General features: G+C 35.7%; 1 protein-coding gene across 1 annotated transcript in view; it reads right to left on the bottom strand.

Moving 5' to 3' along the window:
* LOC128657701 (coiled-coil domain-containing protein 162-like) overlaps nt 1-20,733 on the bottom strand; it is a 110,462-nt gene that overhangs the window by 79,503 nt on the left and 10,226 nt on the right. The window contains exons 5-10 of the mRNA XM_053712104.1: nt 18,978-19,098; nt 16,599-16,708; nt 12,077-12,226; nt 10,821-10,874; nt 6,576-6,743; nt 2,251-2,403 (exon numbers count right to left, since the gene is read on the bottom strand). Of these exons, the coding sequence (XP_053568079.1) occupies nt 2,251-2,403; nt 6,576-6,743; nt 10,821-10,874; nt 12,077-12,226; nt 16,599-16,708; nt 18,978-19,098 (756 nt within the window). The remainder of the gene's footprint in view (nt 1-2,250; nt 2,404-6,575; nt 6,744-10,820; nt 10,875-12,076; nt 12,227-16,598; nt 16,709-18,977; nt 19,099-20,733) is intronic.

Here is a 20,733-nt window from a genome sequence, read left to right as displayed (position 1 = left end):
ATTTCCTGGTTTAAGAAAAAGCTTAAAACAAAGCTCAAATCAAACTTTTAAAATGTAAAAACACAAACTTTCTAACCATCCTGGATCTTACAGGATTGCCCCGGATCTTACTGTATCAGGGTAAATGTCCTGGATTCCAGGGACTGCCCAGCTATGCCCATGACACAACCCAATTCTGCCCATTTCAATGCATGGCATGCCCGTGGCCCCACAGCTCCACCCTCAGAGAAGCTCCACTTACCTTCCTGTCCCTGTACATTTGTTTTATACAAATATATAAAAATCTTTACTCTCCTTAATTCATCTAGAAGATTTAATATGAGAACACTGTATGTGTTTATTTGCCTGCCCCTTCCAATATCCCTAGGATTATGTGGAAACATAGTATCTTTAGGGATTTGGGTTGGAAATGGTTTATCTGTCCTGTTTTAGGATGGGCAAATGAGTATATGCATTCCACAGTTTATGTTTTAATGTATTTTTGATGATCACTATAGGGGAAAAACAGGTGGCTGTAACTGTGCTTAATGCCACATTTTAATTTGGTATTGGAATCAGGGGGCCCACTGTGTTACTTTTTTGTATGTCTATTCACTGTCTATGAGATAGAACCACTGTCTGTTTTGAGATTTTTAGAGCAAATACAGAACTGTATTTTCTAATTTAATAACTGTGACGGATACCCGGCTACCCTGATTGGGTAGCTCCGCCAAACGGGTCCTGCTTCCTCCCTGCCGACTGCAGCTATGTAGCTACCCCTGATGCCCGACAGCACCAGTACTCAGGGTCCCACCCTGTAGCAGACTCCAGCTACCCAGACTAGGTAGCTCTGCCAGAGGGTCCTTCCTCTGCCTGGAACAGTCTGCTATGTAGCCCAGGAAAGTGATTTTAGCTAGCGCCCACCTAAATAACTAGACATACTAGCATTCAGGTGAAACAGGAACTGATTTTATTGTAAAACATAAACTCCTTTTATACACAAAGCTCATCTTGATAAGACACTAGACAATCCCACAATTTACCCGCCATTCCTGCCCCTCCAGACAGACCGTCGCCTCCATAGCAGCTATAGTCCCACAGAATCCCAGGACCTAGGTGTGACGGTTTTGGGGTGATCCCGGGGTGCTGTCATTTGAAAGCACTCAGTCCCCAGATGCCACAGTCCAAAAAGTGGCTTGATTCGTTACTGGGGACTGGAAATACAGCCCGTTGAAGTTATGGTGGTAGGGGTGTCAAAAAAAACCAGCTCCCAAAGGAGCTCCCCTCCGGTAATTCCCCCACCTTTTGTCCTCCCTAGGGGCTACCAATCCCCAAAAGAGTGGAGCCTTGGGCGAAAGGGCCGCTGGAGCGACCAGGGGTAAAGTTAGCGGGTGTTCTGCTGTTCTGTGCCCGACCGGGAGTTTCAGGAGCCCGGCAAGCCTGAGAGGGGTTAGGCGGGTGTCAGTTGTAAGGTGGAAGACTGGGAGTTCCAGGAATCCGGCCAGCCTAGGAGGGTTTTTCCTGGTCATAGATCAGCTCTTCCATGACCAAGTGTACATAGCAAAACAACACATAGCACGCATCTGGGAGATCCCATAAGCATGAAATGGCCAAATCTAATGTAACAGGGAGTGATCCATGTAGTAGGGGTTGGGGGTAGCCTTAGCTGTCTGGTATCCGTGACAATGAGATAGTAAAAGTACATTTTATTTGTAATGCTTATGTGCAGTCTTACACATTGCAAAAAAGAAGATTGTGTTCCCACACTCTGCTTTGATATTTAGCATATAGATGTAGTGCAACCTGTCATACTGCAGTAAAAGAAGCAAGGGCAGAGTGTAGGAATGCATTCTGCTTACTTTCAATAGGGTGGGAGGTACAGTGTCTTATTGGCACAGAGGGGCGGCTGTGACTGGAGATAAAGAAGCGTGCTAAACCCATATAGGTCTATATACTGCAATGACCGAAATACATTGCAGAGAAAAAAGGTATGTGTACTGTCCCTTTAAATACTATCAAGAAACAGGAAGACCACAACATTTCTGTATACACTGAAAAAGTATAATACTAATGTATATTTAATTGCAGCTCTTATTTGTATCATTAACAAAGTGTTAATAAAAAAAAATAGATGTCATGTTTTAAAATTCTGATATAGCTCATTATCTGTATTGTTTATTTGATACAGTCATTATACATTTTGGAAGTGACTATGTATGATTGATATAAAATAAAAAGTTGCATTTAATTTCCAAAAAACATGTAACTTACCATAGTTAAATTGTTTTCCAGTGCAATATTATCCTTCAAAGAGCCATTTTTCCTCTTTAGAAGGATCATGCTTTCCACTCCTTCCTTTCTGACTTCAGTGATCAGCTCACAAACTTGTTTCTTCATATGAACGCGATATTCATCTAATTTAGACTACAACAACAAGACATCAGATGAAAATATTTTTAGTCAGGGTGCACATTAATGAGTGGACATTTTCTCACTGTTAAAATAGTTTTTCAAATATGTGATCCAGTTACTACAATCAGGAATAAAGTATACACAAATTTTAGTCACTTTGCCAAAAATAGCAGCTACCTTGTTGTATGTATATTACTTCATACATTTTCAGAACAAGCATAAAAAAGGGTCACAAAGGTATTTGGTATCATGACAGTGGGTCTTGGGAAAAAAACATAGTGACATAGTATATGAGGTTGAAAAGGGACAGACGTCCATTGAGTTTAGCCTGTACAAATCTTAATATACTTACAATAAAAGCTCCAGTTGAGCTTAAATGAATCTACATTAAAAAGGTGACCTATTTAACACAAGCAATCATATCCCTGAATAGTAAAGTTTGAAGAACCCTGCTCTGAAGCGCTATAAGAAAATGCTATAAAACAGCCTTTTCTTTCAGCCAGCAAAAATGGTTGTGTTTGGGAGCTTGCTGGTAGCATCTCATAACAATGGGCTAGCTCTGAATCCTGTAACAGAAAAGGGGCCAGTAATAAAAAATTGCAAATTGTTAATTAAAACTTAATTTTAATAATTGTTTCACAATCAAACAGCTATTACTTATTGTCACACAATAATCACAGTAGTTGCTAACAGCTGGTTATAACGACCAGACAGATATAACACATATAACACCTCATTCCCAAGCCACAACTAACCCTAACAAATATTCGGATGATCCAGACCTCTGACCTTTAGTATTCCTGTGACCCAGCCTACAACTGCAATTAATTCTAATCATATACTAATAGAACCAGCCCTTTAAGTATACACAATGCTATAAGCAACCTAGTACCTATCCCAATTAACCTTACCAACCTGGCTTCACTAGACCCACTACATAACTTCCATTCACAGTAACATCTTACTCAACACCTAAAAGACTCCACTTTTGCACCCAACATATAAAGACCTACCTCAACACCTCCCTCAACAACCAAAAACCTCCACCGAATACTAAATCCTCTAATATCAAACAAAATCTAAACTGAAACATCCTTACAAAAAGAAAATATGTCCTAATATGATCTGAAGCTAGGTCTATCTATCTTCAGTGTATTCTAGTCAGTAGTAGCAAGGTCCCTTGTAATTTTCTTATTCTCCCCTTTCTCTCCCTTATTCTTCATTTCCCCCCCTGTCTATTCACAGTCTTGTAAATCTCTTTCAACTCCTGTTTCACACCATCAATGCCTACTGCCTCTCTCATAATCCTTGTTTTATACACTTCATCTTAGAAATGAACCTAACATGTCACTTTTCAGTTTCTAGAAAGCTACCTTTACTTCAGTGATTAGGTAATATATTTTGCTCTATTTATAAGGGGCTTTCCTTTTTATCATTAATATCCACAGTGTTCCAAATAGTGGCATCATCTTTGGGTGGTTTGGCACTCTAATACTTTTTAAAGGGACATAAATCTGCACCACTATCCCAACTGTAATTTTCCCTTGCTTGACCAGAACAACTCCACTCATGGCCCGCCCGACTCCACCTACACTGCAGCATTCTCTGTCCTGTCCTACCCACAAAGGGTTAGCTTACAAGTGGAGCGGTAAATTATATACAGTATGTCTGTTTGCGGACGTGCAATAATTAACCAGCCATTACAATATATATGTGTATGCTTATATACATATATATTTATGTGTTAATATGTGTATATACAAATATTAACAAATAAATATATATGTATATAATCATATATATTTACAAATGCTGCAATCGCTGCGCCACTTACCCCCTTCGCTGCGCTTTAGTTCTGATGCTGTCTGACGACATCAGAACGAGGCTCCCATTGGAGCCTATGGAAGCACGTTCTCATGAGTTATTAGTAATGCGAATGCAAGCTCGCATTTGCATTGCTGTTAACTTTTAATACCAGTGCATGCAAATGTGCACACAGTAGAGCACAAATATTGCTTTCATAAAAGAGATATTTAGCGCTCCACTTGTAATCTGGCCATAAATAAGTTTGGCCCCCCTGCTGCTACTTATAACTTTACCCACAAGACACTTAAATCTTCACCCACAAGTCTACCCTACTTTGCCCATGCTTCCCAGTCCTACAAGTAATTGGGCAAAAGTTGAAATGTATGTTTCACTTTAGCTATGTGTTTAATCCCAAAAAAACGTTAATTAGTTAACAGCTACACAATATTCAGCTCCAGACCAGTTGTGCATTGCTAGTCCGCATTTAATTATGTGTAATATAGGTAAGTAATAGAGCAATAAGGAAATGCTCTAATACAGCATTTTCTTAATGCAACTTTATGTCCCTTTAATGTTGACATGGTGATTTGTTTTAAACTATTTAATAACATGTTACTACAGATCTACATTATCTGCCCTTTTAAAATCTTTCAGTCAGTTTGTAACATTTTTGAGTACATTTTAAACCTTAAAATCAACCTCTGATAGAAGATGTTTAGAAAACAAAATACTCATGTCCATGGATAATTCCCCAGTGAGAACCTTCCGCCTCTGCAGGATGGACTGAACTGACCAAGTGGCAACACTACCTCAGACCCTGCTCCTCCTGTGCATGAACAGGGATGAGCTGGGGATAGAGCCTGTTGAATATTATACAGGGATATGAGCCACAATATAGACATTGCTGTAATTTTGAGGTTAATTTCTAGTTATCTTGAATAATATTCACTAGGGTGACAAATATAACAAAGCATAAAAAAAATCTCATGGATAGGGAAAAATAATTAAGAGGCAAAGAATGCTACACAAATAAGAAACAGAGGGGAAAAAAACTTAGTCAACTTCCCCAAGGCAGGTTGCTCAATATACAGAATGCAAGAAAAATAAGGTTGAAGTGACATAGATCCTGATTCTCAAAATCTTGCCATCATCAGCTTATTTTCCTGAGCCCTATATTGTAAAGTAAGTGTCTCTCCTTCACAATAAGTGAAGCAAGTTATTCCAAATTGTACACTGTGTAAAATGGATCTCGCAGTGTAAGCAAGTGGCCTCCAAAAGTATATTCCTTAAGAATGATTGATGTTTTGTTGCACCTTTCAGTGTATTCAATAAACTTTTTTTTCTATCATAGTTCTCACTAATCTGTCTCATTTCTATGCCTGTATGGATGTCTGAAAGCCAGAGACAACCTTATTAAAGTAAAATAACAACTTAGTATTATAAACACATACAAATTAAACAGCACCTAGTTTCATCAAGCTTTAATCATATATAAGTTGTATCCAATAAGGCACTCTCCGGTATTAACTTATCAAGCACAACCCTGAAACGTCAATGATTTATGATTGATAAGTTAAAGGGAAAGTCAAGTAAAAAAAAATGTTCATGTAATTTCAAACAACTTTCCAATTTACTGTTATTACCAATTTTGCTTTGTTCTCTTGGTATTCTTAGTTGAAAGCTAAACCTAGGAGGTTCATATGCTAATTTCTTAGACCTTGAAGGCCGCCTCTAATCGAAAAGCTTTTTGACAGTTTTTCACCACTAGAGGGCATTAATTAATGTGTTTTATATAGATAACATTGAGCTCACACACGTGAAGCTCCTAGGAGTGAGCACTGATTGGCTAAAATGCAAGTCTGTCAAAAGAACTGAAATAAGGGGGCAGTTTCCAGAGGCTTAGATACAAGGTAATTACAGAGGTAAAATGTGTATTATCATAACTGTGTCGGTTATGTAAAAATGGGGAATGGGTAATAAAGGGATTATCTAGCGTTGACTGTCCCTTTAATACCAGGGAGTGCCTTATTGGATACAGTGCACGCTGGAAGTTGTGCAGTTGGATTTTGGGAGTGCTGGTCTGTATTGACTTTGTTTTATATATACTGTATATACTGAAAGCTTGTCAACTTTTAAACGTATAGTTAGTCCAATAGAAAAAAGTATCATTGCTCAATGCAATACTCTGGTTATTTTGATATCTAAATCTCTGAACTAACATGGCTACTCCAATCAATGTGACGTATATATATATATTATATATATGTGTGTGTGTGTGCGTGTGTGTACACGGAGGAAATGGATGAAGAACCTATTAAAGGTAAAATGGCAAAAAAGGTAAAAAAGTAATACAACAAAACATAAAACTAAAAATTCACCTTAAGATCGAGACACGTGGCAAACAGACTCCTCACTAAAGCTTCGTATTCACTTTGCACCTCTTTCTTCATTAACTCCTTAGTGAGCAGATTTTCTTCTTCTAAAGCTGAGAGCTTGGCTCTTAAAGCAGTTATTTCCACAATTAGTTCATGGCTAGTTTCAGCTGTCTGATGACAGAAAAGACACATTGCACAATGCTGTAAATATGACAGCTCCTTACATTAAATTAAATCATTGTATTGTACAAATTACATTTAAACGTTTATACAGTATGTATTATGTGCAGATATACTTCCCAAAATCTTACACCAAATGTGCTGATTTTGTTTTTTGAGTGAATATCCTGAAAATAGGTTTAACACTAACTAGGTCTAAAGACTCAGCTTTTTAGGCAAGTGCAGTGGTGGCTTCATTATAAAACCTATCTTGTCAAGCCTTCACATTTATAAGAGAAGTGAAATCCGGTCAAGTTATGTGGGGAATTCTTGTCCGGAAAGTGGTGTTAGATGCTGCCTGATAAATCCTTATTGAGATTATTTGATTATCTTTCAAATTTATAAAGACTTCTCAAGTCCTTCAGGAGCAGAGTTTGACAGAAATACCTGAAGAGAAGCGATAAGAACTTGCCTGAAAAATGTTTCATGCAAACACAGAGCAAGTCAATGAAACAGTATGATTCCTTTACTTAGCTTGTATTCCTATAAAATAATGATGTTGGGGGCGTGTCTAGGCAGAGGCCATGGCTGGTCGCAAATTCTGAGACTACATCAGAGATCCAAGTAATCCCCTTGCTATCTCTTGGCATCTACAGGATCATCTCTACTCATCACTATTGGTAGATAGTTGGGGATCTGTTGAACAGAATAATATAACATACTTGCCATCTATATGCCCTAGGCGTTTGATAGCGGCAGAATTCTATCAGCCAATCGGAATTAAGGTTAAAAAAATCCTATTGGCTGTTGCAATCAGCCAATAGCATTGAGCTTTCATCCTAATGGCTGATCCAATGGTTGTGTGGGTGGTGGGTTTTACTGTTGGGGGATATTTGTATTTTTTTTTACAGGTAAAAGAGCTGATTTCTTTGGGGTAATGCCCCACAAAAGGCCCTTTTAAGGGCTATTTGTAGTTTATTGTAGGTTAGGGTTTTTATTTTTTATTTGGGGGGGGGCTTTTTTATTTTCATAGGGCCCTTAGATTAGGTGTAATTAGTTGAAATCTTTGATAATTTCTTTTTTATTTTTTGTAACTTAGTTGTTAGTTTTTTGTAACTTAGTAATTTTTTAGTGTAGCTTTAAATTATTTGAGTAGGGTTAGGTGTTTAAATATATAATATAGTTAATTTAATTTGTAGTTTAATGTAATTTTAGTATAAGGTTAGGTTAAATTAATTTTTATTTTAATATAGTTTAATGTAATTTTATTATAAAAGTTAGGTTTGATTAATTATTAATTTAATATAGTTTAATGTAATTTTATTATAAAAGTGAAGGTAGGTCAATTATTAATTTAATATAGTTTAATGTAATTGTATTATAATACCTAGGGTAGGTTAATTATTAGTTTAATATAGTTTAATGTAATTTTATTATAATAGTTAGGGTAGGTTAATTATTAGTTTAATGTAGTTTAATGTAATTTTATTATAATAGTTAGGGTAGGTTAATTATTAGTTTAATATAGTTTAATTTAATTTTAAAGGTAAGTTTAAATTTATTATAAGATAATGAGATGAGATGATTTAATATAGTTTAATGTAATTTTATTATAATAATTAGGGTAGGTTAATTATTAGTTTAATATAGTTTAATGTAATTTTATTATAATAGTTAGGGTAGGTTAATTATTAGTTTAATATAGTTTAATTTAATTTTAAAGGTAAGTTTAAATTTATTATAAGATAATAAGATGAGATGATAAGATGAGTTAATATTTAATATAAAGTTAGTGGGTTTTTAGGTTTAGGGGTTAATAGTTTAATTTAGTTTATGGCGATGTGGGGGGCTGGTGGTTTAGGGGTTAATAACTTTATTTAGTTGCGGCAGGATAGGGGTTAATAACTTTATGTAGGTGGTGGCAGATTAGGGGTTAGTAAGTATAATGTAGGGGGTGGCAGATTAGGGGTTAATAATTATAATGTAGGTGGCGGCAGTGTAGGGGGCGGCAGATTAAGGGTTAATAAGTATAATGTAGGTGGCGGCGGTGTATGGGGCGGCAGATTAGGGGTGTTTAGACTCTGGGTTATGTTAGGGTGTTAGGTGTAAACGTTACTTTTTTTTCTCTCATAGGAATCAATGGGATATCGGGCAGCAGCGAACATAAGCTTTTGCAGCTTTCAGACTCCCATTGATTCCTATGGCATCCGCCGCCTCCTGGGTGGCGGATTGAAAACCAGGTACGCTGGGCCAGAATAGTGGCGAGCGTATCTGGTAGATTTTTGTTAACTAGCAAAAGTTTTCAGATGATGCCGAATTTGCATTCGGAACATCTGTAGTAACGTAAGCATCGATCTGTGTCGGACTGAGACCAGCGGATCGTATGTTACGTCACAAAATTCTACTTTTGCCGGTCTGTAGTCTTTGATAAATAAGGCGAATCAAGCTCTCCACAATTACGCTGCGGAATTCCAGCGTATTTGCGGTTGACGGCTTGATAAATAGGCCCCATATACTCTGTCTACTGTCCTATTTGACCTCCAGGGTCAGTGAGAGGTCACTACAATCTATCAGTTGAGGATAATATGAATATGGGCACCTAAAATCTATGTGCCAGCTTTGCTTCCATCAATATCTTGTATACATTTTAGAAATCAGTTATGTCCACAGTCCACAACATAATACAATCCAAGATTTATCACTGTTATCCACTAATTTTTTTTGCTACTTGTTCCATTGTCTATAATCATAACTGACGCGTTATATTTAATTGTTTTGATTTAACCAATCTTATCTTATGCATATGTTATTATCCTGTTTACTGTTTTATCAGGGTCCAAAAGTGACCATTTGTATCATTAGATTTCCTCTTTATGTTATTATGTTTTTTTCTGGGTACAAGGGTGACCCACTGAAGAGTAAAAGGAATAACTAAGGTTAAAAAAGAGGTTCCGATTTTTTATATTTTGTGCAAACATTATTGTAAACATCTCTGTATTGTGGGTACTACTTTGCTATATATGTTAATTGACCATAATTACATATTGTAGTGTCATAATAACATGTATATTGTGTTTTGTATTTTACATGTAACCTGGCAACTTGATGTTGTATCCGCTAACAAACTCAATAAAAGAATTATAAATAAAAAAAATAATAATAATGACGTTGGCCAAAGAAGCATAGTAACAAGAAAACAAAAATTAAAGAACATTCCCAAGTGTTGCCCAATCAAAGTTATCCAAGTTCACAACTTAAAGTTCACATACTAAAGAATCATGAGTATTATTTGTGGTGGTTTTCTGTTTGCATTTTCGAGTGTGTGTGTGTGTGAATGTATATATATATATATATATATATATATATATATATATATACATATATACATATATATATATATATATATATATATATATACTGTATATATATATATATATATATATATATATATATACACATTTTTATATAAATGTATCTCTTTCGTACCAGTAAGTAAGGACATTGAATGATTTAGATTAATTTGTACAAATTGGGTACTATTTGCTGTTACAGCCAATACATTTCTCTATATAATGTCCCATAAGATTAACATACACACAGATGCTTATCTCTTCACACACGGGGGCTCATTTATCAAGCTCTGTATGGAGCTTGAGGGATCGTGTTTCTGGTGAGTCTTCAGGCTCGCCAGAAACACCAGTTATGAAGCAGTGGTCTAAAGACCGCTACTCCATAACCTGTCCCTCTGCTGTGTGCAGGCGGACAGACATTGCCACAAATCAACCAGATCGAGTACGATCGGGTTGATTGGCCACAAATCTGCTGGGGGCGGCCTTGCACCAGCAGCTCACAAGAGCTGCTGGTGCAATGCTGAATACGGATAGCGTATTGCTTTCCGCATTCAGTGAGGTCTGTCGGACCTGATCCGCACTGTCGGATCAGGTCCGACAGACCTTTGTTAAATAGGCCCCACGTTCTCAATACAAAAGGAAGCCAAGCGTGAAAATGCACATTTTGTGTTTTCTGTAAATGCAGCTTTTGGCACATTGCTCTTATTATCCTTGGATAAAACAAATCCATTTAACACACCTTGCTAAAACTGGATTCAGATTGCCTCTGATCGGCCTCTATAGCAAGCATTACCTGCAAAACAGCACAACATGAAACATATATTAGCATCTGCTACTGACAATTGTTTTACAGTAAATTAAACTGCATACTTATTATATATAAAGAGTACCCAAGACTGTATAATGCATTTGGTATCTCCTAGAATGTGTGTTTACTCTTGCAGGTATTGTGCAACAGCTGAAAAGTTTCTCACAGTATTTATTTACAAAGTCCTCACAGACTCATGGAGACTTTAGTAGAACAAAATGTTGAAAATCTTTTAAGCTGCAATAGGATTAACCTTTTTGTTTCTTTACAGTGTTTGTAAATGAGTATATTTGTTGGTTAGCAGGCCATGCTGAGAATTCCTATACCATGCACATATTGTTATTTTGGTGTGACATCTCTAAGAGGCAAAGTTAACTTTTAGCTCAGAGGGATATTGGCTAAGTGAGAATTAATCCACAGTATCTCATAATTGATTCCCTTTACATACTACTTTCATAATGCAATACATTTAAAAAAAATGTCTTTAAAATATTATATACTGCCAAACCAAGACATTATTTTATGTTAATATAAGTTACAAGTCCTGAGCTTTTTAAGTGAGAGATTAAAAGGACATTGTACACTAGATTTTTATTTGCATAAATGTGTTGTAGATGATCCATTTATATAGCCCATCTCTGAGTGTTTTTGTTACAATGTATAGTTTTGCTTATATTTTTTTAAATAACATTGTTTTAGATGTATACAGACTTCAGATTGCTTCTGTTTGTATAATGGATCTATTTATATGCAGTGGAGGGGGAGCGTCTGCTCTCAGTCCCTTTCAGTGGGTGTTCCAGACTAACCCCATCAACAGTGCTAAATTGGGAGCTTCTAAGTACATTTTTTAAAAAAGTTTTATACTGGATTTTATATCAGTATCTATCTGTGCATATTATTCTTTATAGTAGTATCTATTACATGCAGTTGTTGGTGTATACTGCCCATTTAAAACTGCTCAACTCTAACATCACTTGAGCATCTCAATGATATAATTAAAAATGTCATGATACTTATTTAATGGTTTGGAAATTTTCTGTAAAAATTGCAGAATAAATTTGATGTCCATTTTAAAAAATCTTAATAGTTTTATCAAGAACTGTTAAGATACTGTGTGCCACATAACCCCTTCTGTATTGAGATCTGGAAGTATCCAGAATCTCTGCACAAGTAGCGTGTTCACTTACTTGTTCCTTTTGATACAGCAACTGATGCTCTTGTCGAAGAAGATTTTCATAAAACATAGAGAAGCTCTCAAAGTTACTGCGCTCTCTCTCCATGACATCACAAGCCAATGATGTAAGACACGCTTTTAAATGCTCTTTGCTGAATGTCATCTATTAGACATTAGACATATGATAGGATAAATTCTTATAATGAAAGCCTCAATTAAGCATTAGTGGGTATGTACATGTATACACTTACTGATAAATTAACATGCCAACAGATAGGCAGGTAAACTTACAAACCAAATAACTTTTCACAAATATAATGATGAAGAAATAAATACAAAGGAATCCATGATTTTATAAAACCATATCATTATTAAAGGGTAAGTAAACATTTTTTTTTTATTTGATAAAAAGATTTAATGAAAGAGTACACAAGCAGGAAAATCAGCTTAGCGGCATTAAAGGGACAGTTTACTCAAAAATGTTCTTCCCTTTAATTTGTTCCCAATAATCCACTTTACCCGCTGGAGTGTATTAAATTGTTTACAAGTATTCCCATTACCCTTATATTGCATTTGAAATAATTTTTTAGCCTGTGGTATCCCCACCCATCCTGAAAGTTTTTGGCCTCAAGGCCAAGCTGTGTTAACACAATCAGTAGAAGAAATTACACTCCCAGTGGCGTATAGAAGAGATAAGGTAATAAAATGTTAATTTTCCATTGTTCTCTCCAAGTATTGGGAATGGTTTATGGACAGATATAAGATAAAGAAGCAGATATACAGTATGTATACAATGTGATACAGTAATGATATCTGATTATACCAAGAAGCTCAACCCATTTTATTAGGTTGTGGCTTCAAAACACAAAATCAGCTAATTCATATACACAAATAAGCCTTAAAAAGCAAATGTCATACATTTTATACTCTGCAGCTGGTAAAAAAAGTAATTGGAAACACATTAAGGGAAAACTATTTTATAGTATACTGTCCCTTTAAGTATTTTATCCATAGCTCACTCCATTACATATATTGAGGTCCAAATAAGAAATTGATATTAAAGGAACATTAAACACTTTGAGATTGTAATATAAAATGATAAACCGTATATATAAAAAAAACTTTGTAATATACGTTCATTATTTATTTTGTCCCCTTTTCATGTAATTCCATTCTGAAATTATGAGCTTTTCAGTTCCTGTTAGAAATGGAAGTGCCGAACACGGTTATGTTCCACACAGCCATTGCTGCACACTCTAGTGACCTATTTATAACTGTCCCTAATTGGCCACAGCAGAGAAGGTAACCTAAGTTACAACATGGCAGCTCCCATTGTTTTATAGACATTAAGTGGTCGATTTATTAAGCAGCGGATGCTGCATCAACGCCCAATCATTTCTGATCTGCCAGAAACAGAAGTTAAGAAGCAGCGGTTGTAAATACTGATTGGCCGCCAGTGGGCAGGGGGCGGCATTGCACAAGCATTTATGCTTGTGCAATATTAAATGCCAACAGAAACAGAAAAAGCATGTCATTTTAAACACCTTTCTAATTTACTTCTATTATCTAATTTGCTTCATTTTCTTGATATCACTTGCTGAAAAGCATATCTAGATATGCTCAGTAGCTGCTGATTGGTTGCTGCACATAAAGGCCTTGTGTGATTGGCTCACACATGTACATTGCTATTTCTTCAACAAATGTTATCTAAAGAATTGAGCAAATTAGATAATAGGAGTAAATTGGAAAGTTGTTTAAAATTGCATGCCCTATCTGAATTATGAAAGTTTAATTTTGACTAGACTGTCCCTTTAACGAGGTGGAGGAGCGAATCAAGTCCGCTCGCCTCTTGTTAAATCTACCCCTAACACTTTACACTTATTTTTTTAATATTAAAACAGCTAGTGAAACTTTAAAAAGTATATCTACATGTTATTCTCAGACTAATCTTTTCTGTGTATGCATCATTCTATCTAGCATTTATTTAGGGCCAGATTACAAGTGGAGCGCTAAATATAGCTTTCATGGAAGTGATATTTGTGCTCCACTGTGTAATACCAGTGCACGCTAATGTGTGCTGGTATTACAAGTTGTCAGCAATGTGAACGCGAGCTCGCGTTCGCATTGCTGGGAAGCATTTCACTCACGAGAGCACACTTCCATAGGCTCCAATGGGAGACTCGTTCTGATGCCGCCAGAGGGCATCAGAACCTAAGCGCAGCAAAGGGGGTAAGTAGCGCAGCGATGGCAACAAATATAAATATATGTATACAATTATATACATGTGTATTTATATAAGCATATACTTATATATTTACTGGGAACACAGAGTTCCCACAGTTTAATAAAATACACTACACTGTATTTTGGGGGCATTTGGGGCACATTTATAAAATTGACGAGAGATCTGATCTCTGCTTAATTTTAAAAGTGCTAATTGCTTACCATGAGCTTGTAGTAGCAATAACCAGCCACTTTTAATGGCTGGTTACTTTATCGCCTGTTTGTGGGTGCGCGGTAATTTAGCACTCCACTTGTAATCTAGCCCTTAGTGTTTAAGGTCCCTTTAAATACGTTTCATATGTTGACAAAATTCATGACAAGCCTGACATTTGAAGGCATCATGTACTAACAACTATTGGGTACTTCAAAATATAATCCAGCATTGACAAATTAGTTAACCCATAAAGCTGTCAGAAGATATATATGGACATAACAACAGATGGCCAGAACCTGAAATCTAAAAATTTATATGGTCCATATAAATTTTGTGGGATGATTATTTAATTGTACAGTGAAGGGAAAAATTATTTGATCCCCTGCTGATTTTGTACGTTTGCCCACTATGATTATGATTAGTCTATAATTTTAATGGTAGGTTTATTTGAAAGTGAGAGACAGAATAATTTCACATTCACATTTCAAAAAAGTTAGTAATTAATTTGCATTTTAATGAGTAAAATAAGTATGTGACCGCTTTGCAAAACATGACTTAGTACTTGGTGGCAAAACCCTTGTTGGCAATCACAGAGGTTAGACGTTTCTTGTAGTTGGCCACCAGATTTGCACACATCTCAGGAGGGATTTTTTCCCACTCCTCTTTGCAGATCCTCTCCAAGTCATTAAGGTTTTGAGGCTGACGTTTGGCAACTCGAACCTTCAGCTCCCTCCACAGATTTTCTATGGGATTAAGGTCTGGAGACTGGCTAGGCCACTCCAGGACCTTAATGTACTTCTTCTTGAGCCACTCCTTTGTTGCCTTGGCTGTGTGTTTTGGGTCATTATCATGCTGGAACACCCATCCACAACCTATTTTCAATGCCCTGGCTGAGGGAGGAAGGTTCTCACCCAAGATTTGACAGTACACGGCCCCGTCCATTGTCCCTTTGATGCAGTGAAGTTGTCCTGTCCCCTTAGTAGAAAAACACCCCCAAAGCATAATGTTTCCACCTCCATGTTTGATGGTGGGAATGGTATTCTTGGGGTCATATGCAGTTCCTAATACTCCTCCAAACACAACGAGTTGAGTTGATGCCTAAGAGCTTGATTTTGGTCTCATCTGACCACAACACTTTCACCCAGTACTCCTCTGAATCATTCAGATGTTCATTGGCAAACTTCAGACAGGCCTGTACATGTGCTTTCTTGAGCAGGGGGACCTTGCGGGTGCTGCAGAATTTCAGTCCTTCACGGCGCAGTGTGTTACCAATTGTTTTCTTGGTGACTATGGTCCGAGCTGCCTTGAGATCATTGACAAGATCCTCCAGTTTAGTTCTGCGCTGATTCCTCACCGTTCTAATGATCATTTAAACTCCATGAGGTGAGATCTTGCATGGAGCCCCAGACCGAGGGAGATTGACAGTTATGTTGTGTTTCTTCCATTTGCGAATAATCACACCAACTGTTGTCACCTCTTCCCCAAGCTACTTGGCGATGGTCTTGTAGCCCATTCCAGCCTTGTGTAGGTCTACAATCTTGTCCCTGACATCCGTGGACAGCTCTTTGGTCTTGGCCATGGTGGAGAGTTTGGAACCTGATTGCTTGCTTCTGTGTACAGGTATCTTTTATACAGGTAACAAGCTGAGATTAGGAGCACTTCCTTTAAGAGAGTGCTCCTAATCTCAGCTCATTACCTGTATAAAAGACACCTGGGAGCCAGAAATCTTGCTTATTGATAGGGGATCAAATACTTATTTCACTCATTAAAATGCAAATCAATTAATAACTTTTTTGAAATTCGTTTAACAGGGGATCAAATATTTTTTCCCCTCACTGTATCTCATATAATGAAAACAAACTGTTCATATGTGTGCTCAGATTAATTATCAAAGTCAATCTATTTCATATATAAAACTATAATGGACTACATCTGGAATGGGCTTGGTTCAGTGAGACTTCAGAACCATGTACCAATAGTTGTGTGATTATTTTATAAACATGATTAGGATCTTAAGACAAAGGAAGTTGAACAATTTATACAACAATATTGCTATATTAGATCCCAATTAAATACATGAAAACAAAACATGGCCTACCTCTGACGCACTCTCCATATTTTCACTCATTAAACTTTGAACAAATTTTTCAACTATCTGTGGCCTTACAGGTGAATAGCTCTCTTTCATTACAGGCTGTTTCCAAAGCTCTGCAAGACATAACATGATGCTGTAAGACTATAATTTGCATCAAACATATTGCTAAACTAAAAAATATACAGATGTGGCTGAATGTATTGGTTCCTTCCACTTTTTTAGGAAAATTCACAATTTTCTCTGAACTAAGTAAAAATGTACAAAAGTATTTGGTATCTACCTTTATTTATTTCAATTGTAATAGAACAGAAACTTTGCTTTTAATTTATGACTTTAAACAGTAAAACAAATAAAATGGCAAGGACAAAAATATTGGTTCTTTTAACCTAATATTACGTAGCACAGCCTTTGGAGACAATAATGTAATTGAGCTCTTTCTGCATCTCTGAATAATATTTATACACTTTTTGAATAGGATTGTGGACCACTCTTCTTGAGCAAACTGCTCCAGTTCTCTCAGGTTTGAGGGGTGCATTTTCCCAACTGCGAGTTTAAGCTCTTTTTTCACAGATGTTCCAAGGGATTCAGATCTAGACTCATAAAAGGTCATTTCGTAACAGTCCAATGTTTTCCTCTCATCCATTCTTGGGTGCTTTTTGAGATATGTTCCAGGTTATTATCCTGCTGGAGGACCCATGACCTGCGACTGCGGCACAGCTTTCTGACACAGGGCAGTATGTTTCGCTCTAGAACACCTTGATAGTCTTCTGATTTCATCGTACCCTGCACAGATTCTAGGCACCCCGTGCCAGAGGCAGTAAAGCAACCCCATAACATCACTGAGCCTCCTTTATGCTTCCTGGAGATATTTTATTCTTTTTTGATAGCTTCTTTTTTCCTTCTGTAAACATGGAGTTGTTGTGATTTGCAAAAAGGACATTCTCCAAGAAGGACTTACAGCCCTGGATGTTCACCAGTATTCGCAGCCAACTGCACTGCTTTCGGTGACTCTGGCAGTTAACCCTAGACAAGCCTGGGTGCAGCGCCCATACGGAAAATTACAAAAACAAATTATCAACACAACACAAAGAAAGTCTGATGTATATATATATATATATATATATATATATATATATATATATGTACAAGCCCTATTATACCCGATTCTCTTTAATTATCCTAATATCTCTTAACGGCAAGAAATGGTCAATCTCCTAGTTTATTTACAATGGTAATTAGCCATTTGAAAGTCACAATGTACTCTTTTTTTTCTAAAAGATAGCATTTATAGTATTTTATACTTTAAACAAATATATATTTCTGCACTGAATAAACAATTTTATATTTTTTCCTTCACCACAAAGAGAACTATATCATTTTTTTCTATCAGCCAGTGCACATTAAAACAGCTGTATCAAAATATCCATTTCCTGCTAATTTAAATTTGAATTTAAACAACTTTTAATTCAATTCCTTCTTGTAAAAACCTATAAAAACATATTCTTGTATTTAATGTCTTCCATTTGCATGACAGAGAATGTTTAAGCACAGGGGCCTAATTTCCAATTCACTTAAAAGACCTTCCAATATAGATGGGATGGGTTATTACAGAGATTTTAAATATGAACATATCCCAATCCATTTGTCAACCCAAATAACTAATAAATCTAATGGTTTATAAATGCATTGGCCGTGCATGGGGAAAATTCCACAACAATATTCCAATCAGTCAGAAAAATCATTTGCGGCTAGTTTTCAAATAATGTTTTCACTTTTCAAATTCTACATACACTTGTTACAAACGTATTATTGCATTATGGACTGGCTGTTTGTACAGCTTTTTTCCCAAGTTATTCATAAAGATTTTTGTTGTTGAATTAAAACTTAGAAATATAGTTCAAATCCCACTTTTAAACTAGGAAACTGTAGACAAATTAAAAATTATCATTAAAGTATTAATTTATGATTGTAGTGATGTATTTAGATGTTAGTACGGAGTACTAATTAATATTGCATTAATTATCTTTAATTTTCCATGAAGAGATCTGAAAATCCTTAAGAGAACCTGCTTGGACATCATATGGTCCCCTGTTTCTTATACGTTTTCCTTAGTTTTTTTTGTTTACCTAATTTGAAGCAAAAATATAATAATAATAATAATAATAATAATAAAAAAAACAATAGAACCTGGTAATATCAAAATGTAAAACCTAGGGTGGTTTCTCAAATTACTCCTGCAGTTTTGCTGACTGGAAACATTTAGAAATCAATAAAATAAGCACCTAAGCTACGTTGTGATATTTACCAGGTGTTTATCAAAAACACTGGAATCCAGGTCAATGTACTTTTAAAAGACTCAATAGCAATTAAAAAAAAAATCACCTGTTGGAAGTCCCCTTTCCTCTCTTGCTCTTTCAGATATTACCAAAGTCAACTCCCTGGCTACTTTTTTCTGTACTTCATAAATCATATGACCCTCAAAGCTTTCCAAGAGTTTCTCAAGCTGAAATTAAAAAACAATTAAAAAAAGAAAACAGATTAGTGTTCACTTAATAACTCTCTATGCATTCATCAAACAAATTGTTTGAGTTATTTTACCAACATGATAAATGTTTAATCATAAATATCATTAATTACTGATCAGCAAATATAATTTAGTAAACGTGGGAGGGAAGTGAAACATGGAAGACACTCAGCTCAGCAGATGACTCTGCAAAATACACTGAAAAAAATGTACTTGAACAAAAGAAAATAAAAAATTGGAAGATGCAAATTGTTTGGCTACTGAAGTTTCAGCAGACAAATGGGGGGGTCGGGGAACAAAAACAAACAAAAACACATTTAGGTCTTGTCGATGCAAACGGAAACTTTCACAAGAGCCAAGAGAAGAGAGACAAGAGACAAGGAAGTCATAATATACAATTAAAATAAAAACTTCCCAATTAACTTCTGTTATTAAATGGACAGAAAAAAGAATGGCTAGATAGGAGCGCCAAAAGTATGCAAGGTCTTGCAGAAATGGAGTATGGTATATGATGCTAGACCATAGGTAGAAGTAGCACTCAGTTAAACATATAGTATTTATACTGAACCATAAATGTGGTAATGGCACAATCTAAATGTATGGACAGGTCTCAAGATAAATATATAGCACGGAAAGACTCTGAGATATTTTACACAGGGTATCGCAAAATTTAATACAAATTATATTTATACACATGGATCCATGCTGACATAATCTTATACTGTCTAAAACAATTCGCTAATCAAAATGATTAAAAGTACAACACATATTTATATGTGAGCCTCACACATGAGGAGATGAGGGCTACAATGGAAGTGTGATCACGCTAACAATTTAGGCGTGAGCACGCTAATAACAGAATAGAATAGAATTGTTGTACAAAAATTAATTAAAAAAGGTACATAAAATGGTACAGTTGACGTTAGTTCATGTGGTTATCAGTCTGATTATTGATACAAAAATGCTAGTGAATATCGTTATTGGTGATAACAACAGAAAAAATAGACAATGGTGTGGTATTGAAGTGGTTAATTCAAAAAAAGGTAAATTCCAAAAATTGTGATCCACATAAAGTAATAGGTCCAAAAAAATGAAAAATCAATCCAAAAGTGTGAAAAAATAAGTAAAAAATGGAAAATGTGAGCAACTAGTGTGTACACAAACTAGTGAACGTGATCATAGAAAAAACTTGTAAAAATGTGATAAAACACTTGTGGTATAAAACTTGTGTGTTTCTGGATGTTACTCCGTTGGTTGGAGTGTCCCTTTAGTTGTAATCCTAATAATAGAGGGTATATGAAAATAAAGATGTGGAGATAAAAAATGTAGAGATAAGTTCCTGGATGTCACTCCGTTTATTGGAGTGTCCCTTTAATTGTAATCCTAATAATGAAGGATATGTAGAAATAAAAATATATAGAAATATATATAAGAAATGTAAATAAAAATGTAGAAATAGATGGTGTGAAAAATAAAGATGATTCTGGGAAGTCCTCAAAACCTGTAAATAAAGGATAGTAGCATAGTGTGATACTGTTAAAATATTCTATAGTTAAAAGGAATAAAACTCACCATAAATCTGTCAACGCGTTTCGATATAGTCTTGAAAAAGGC

Source organism: Bombina bombina, chromosome 4 (genome assembly GCF_027579735.1).
Source record: "Bombina bombina isolate aBomBom1 chromosome 4, aBomBom1.pri, whole genome shotgun sequence".
Classification (NCBI taxonomy): Eukaryota; Metazoa; Chordata; class Amphibia; order Anura; family Bombinatoridae; genus Bombina; species Bombina bombina.
This window is presented reverse-complemented; position numbering and strand designations above follow the sequence as displayed.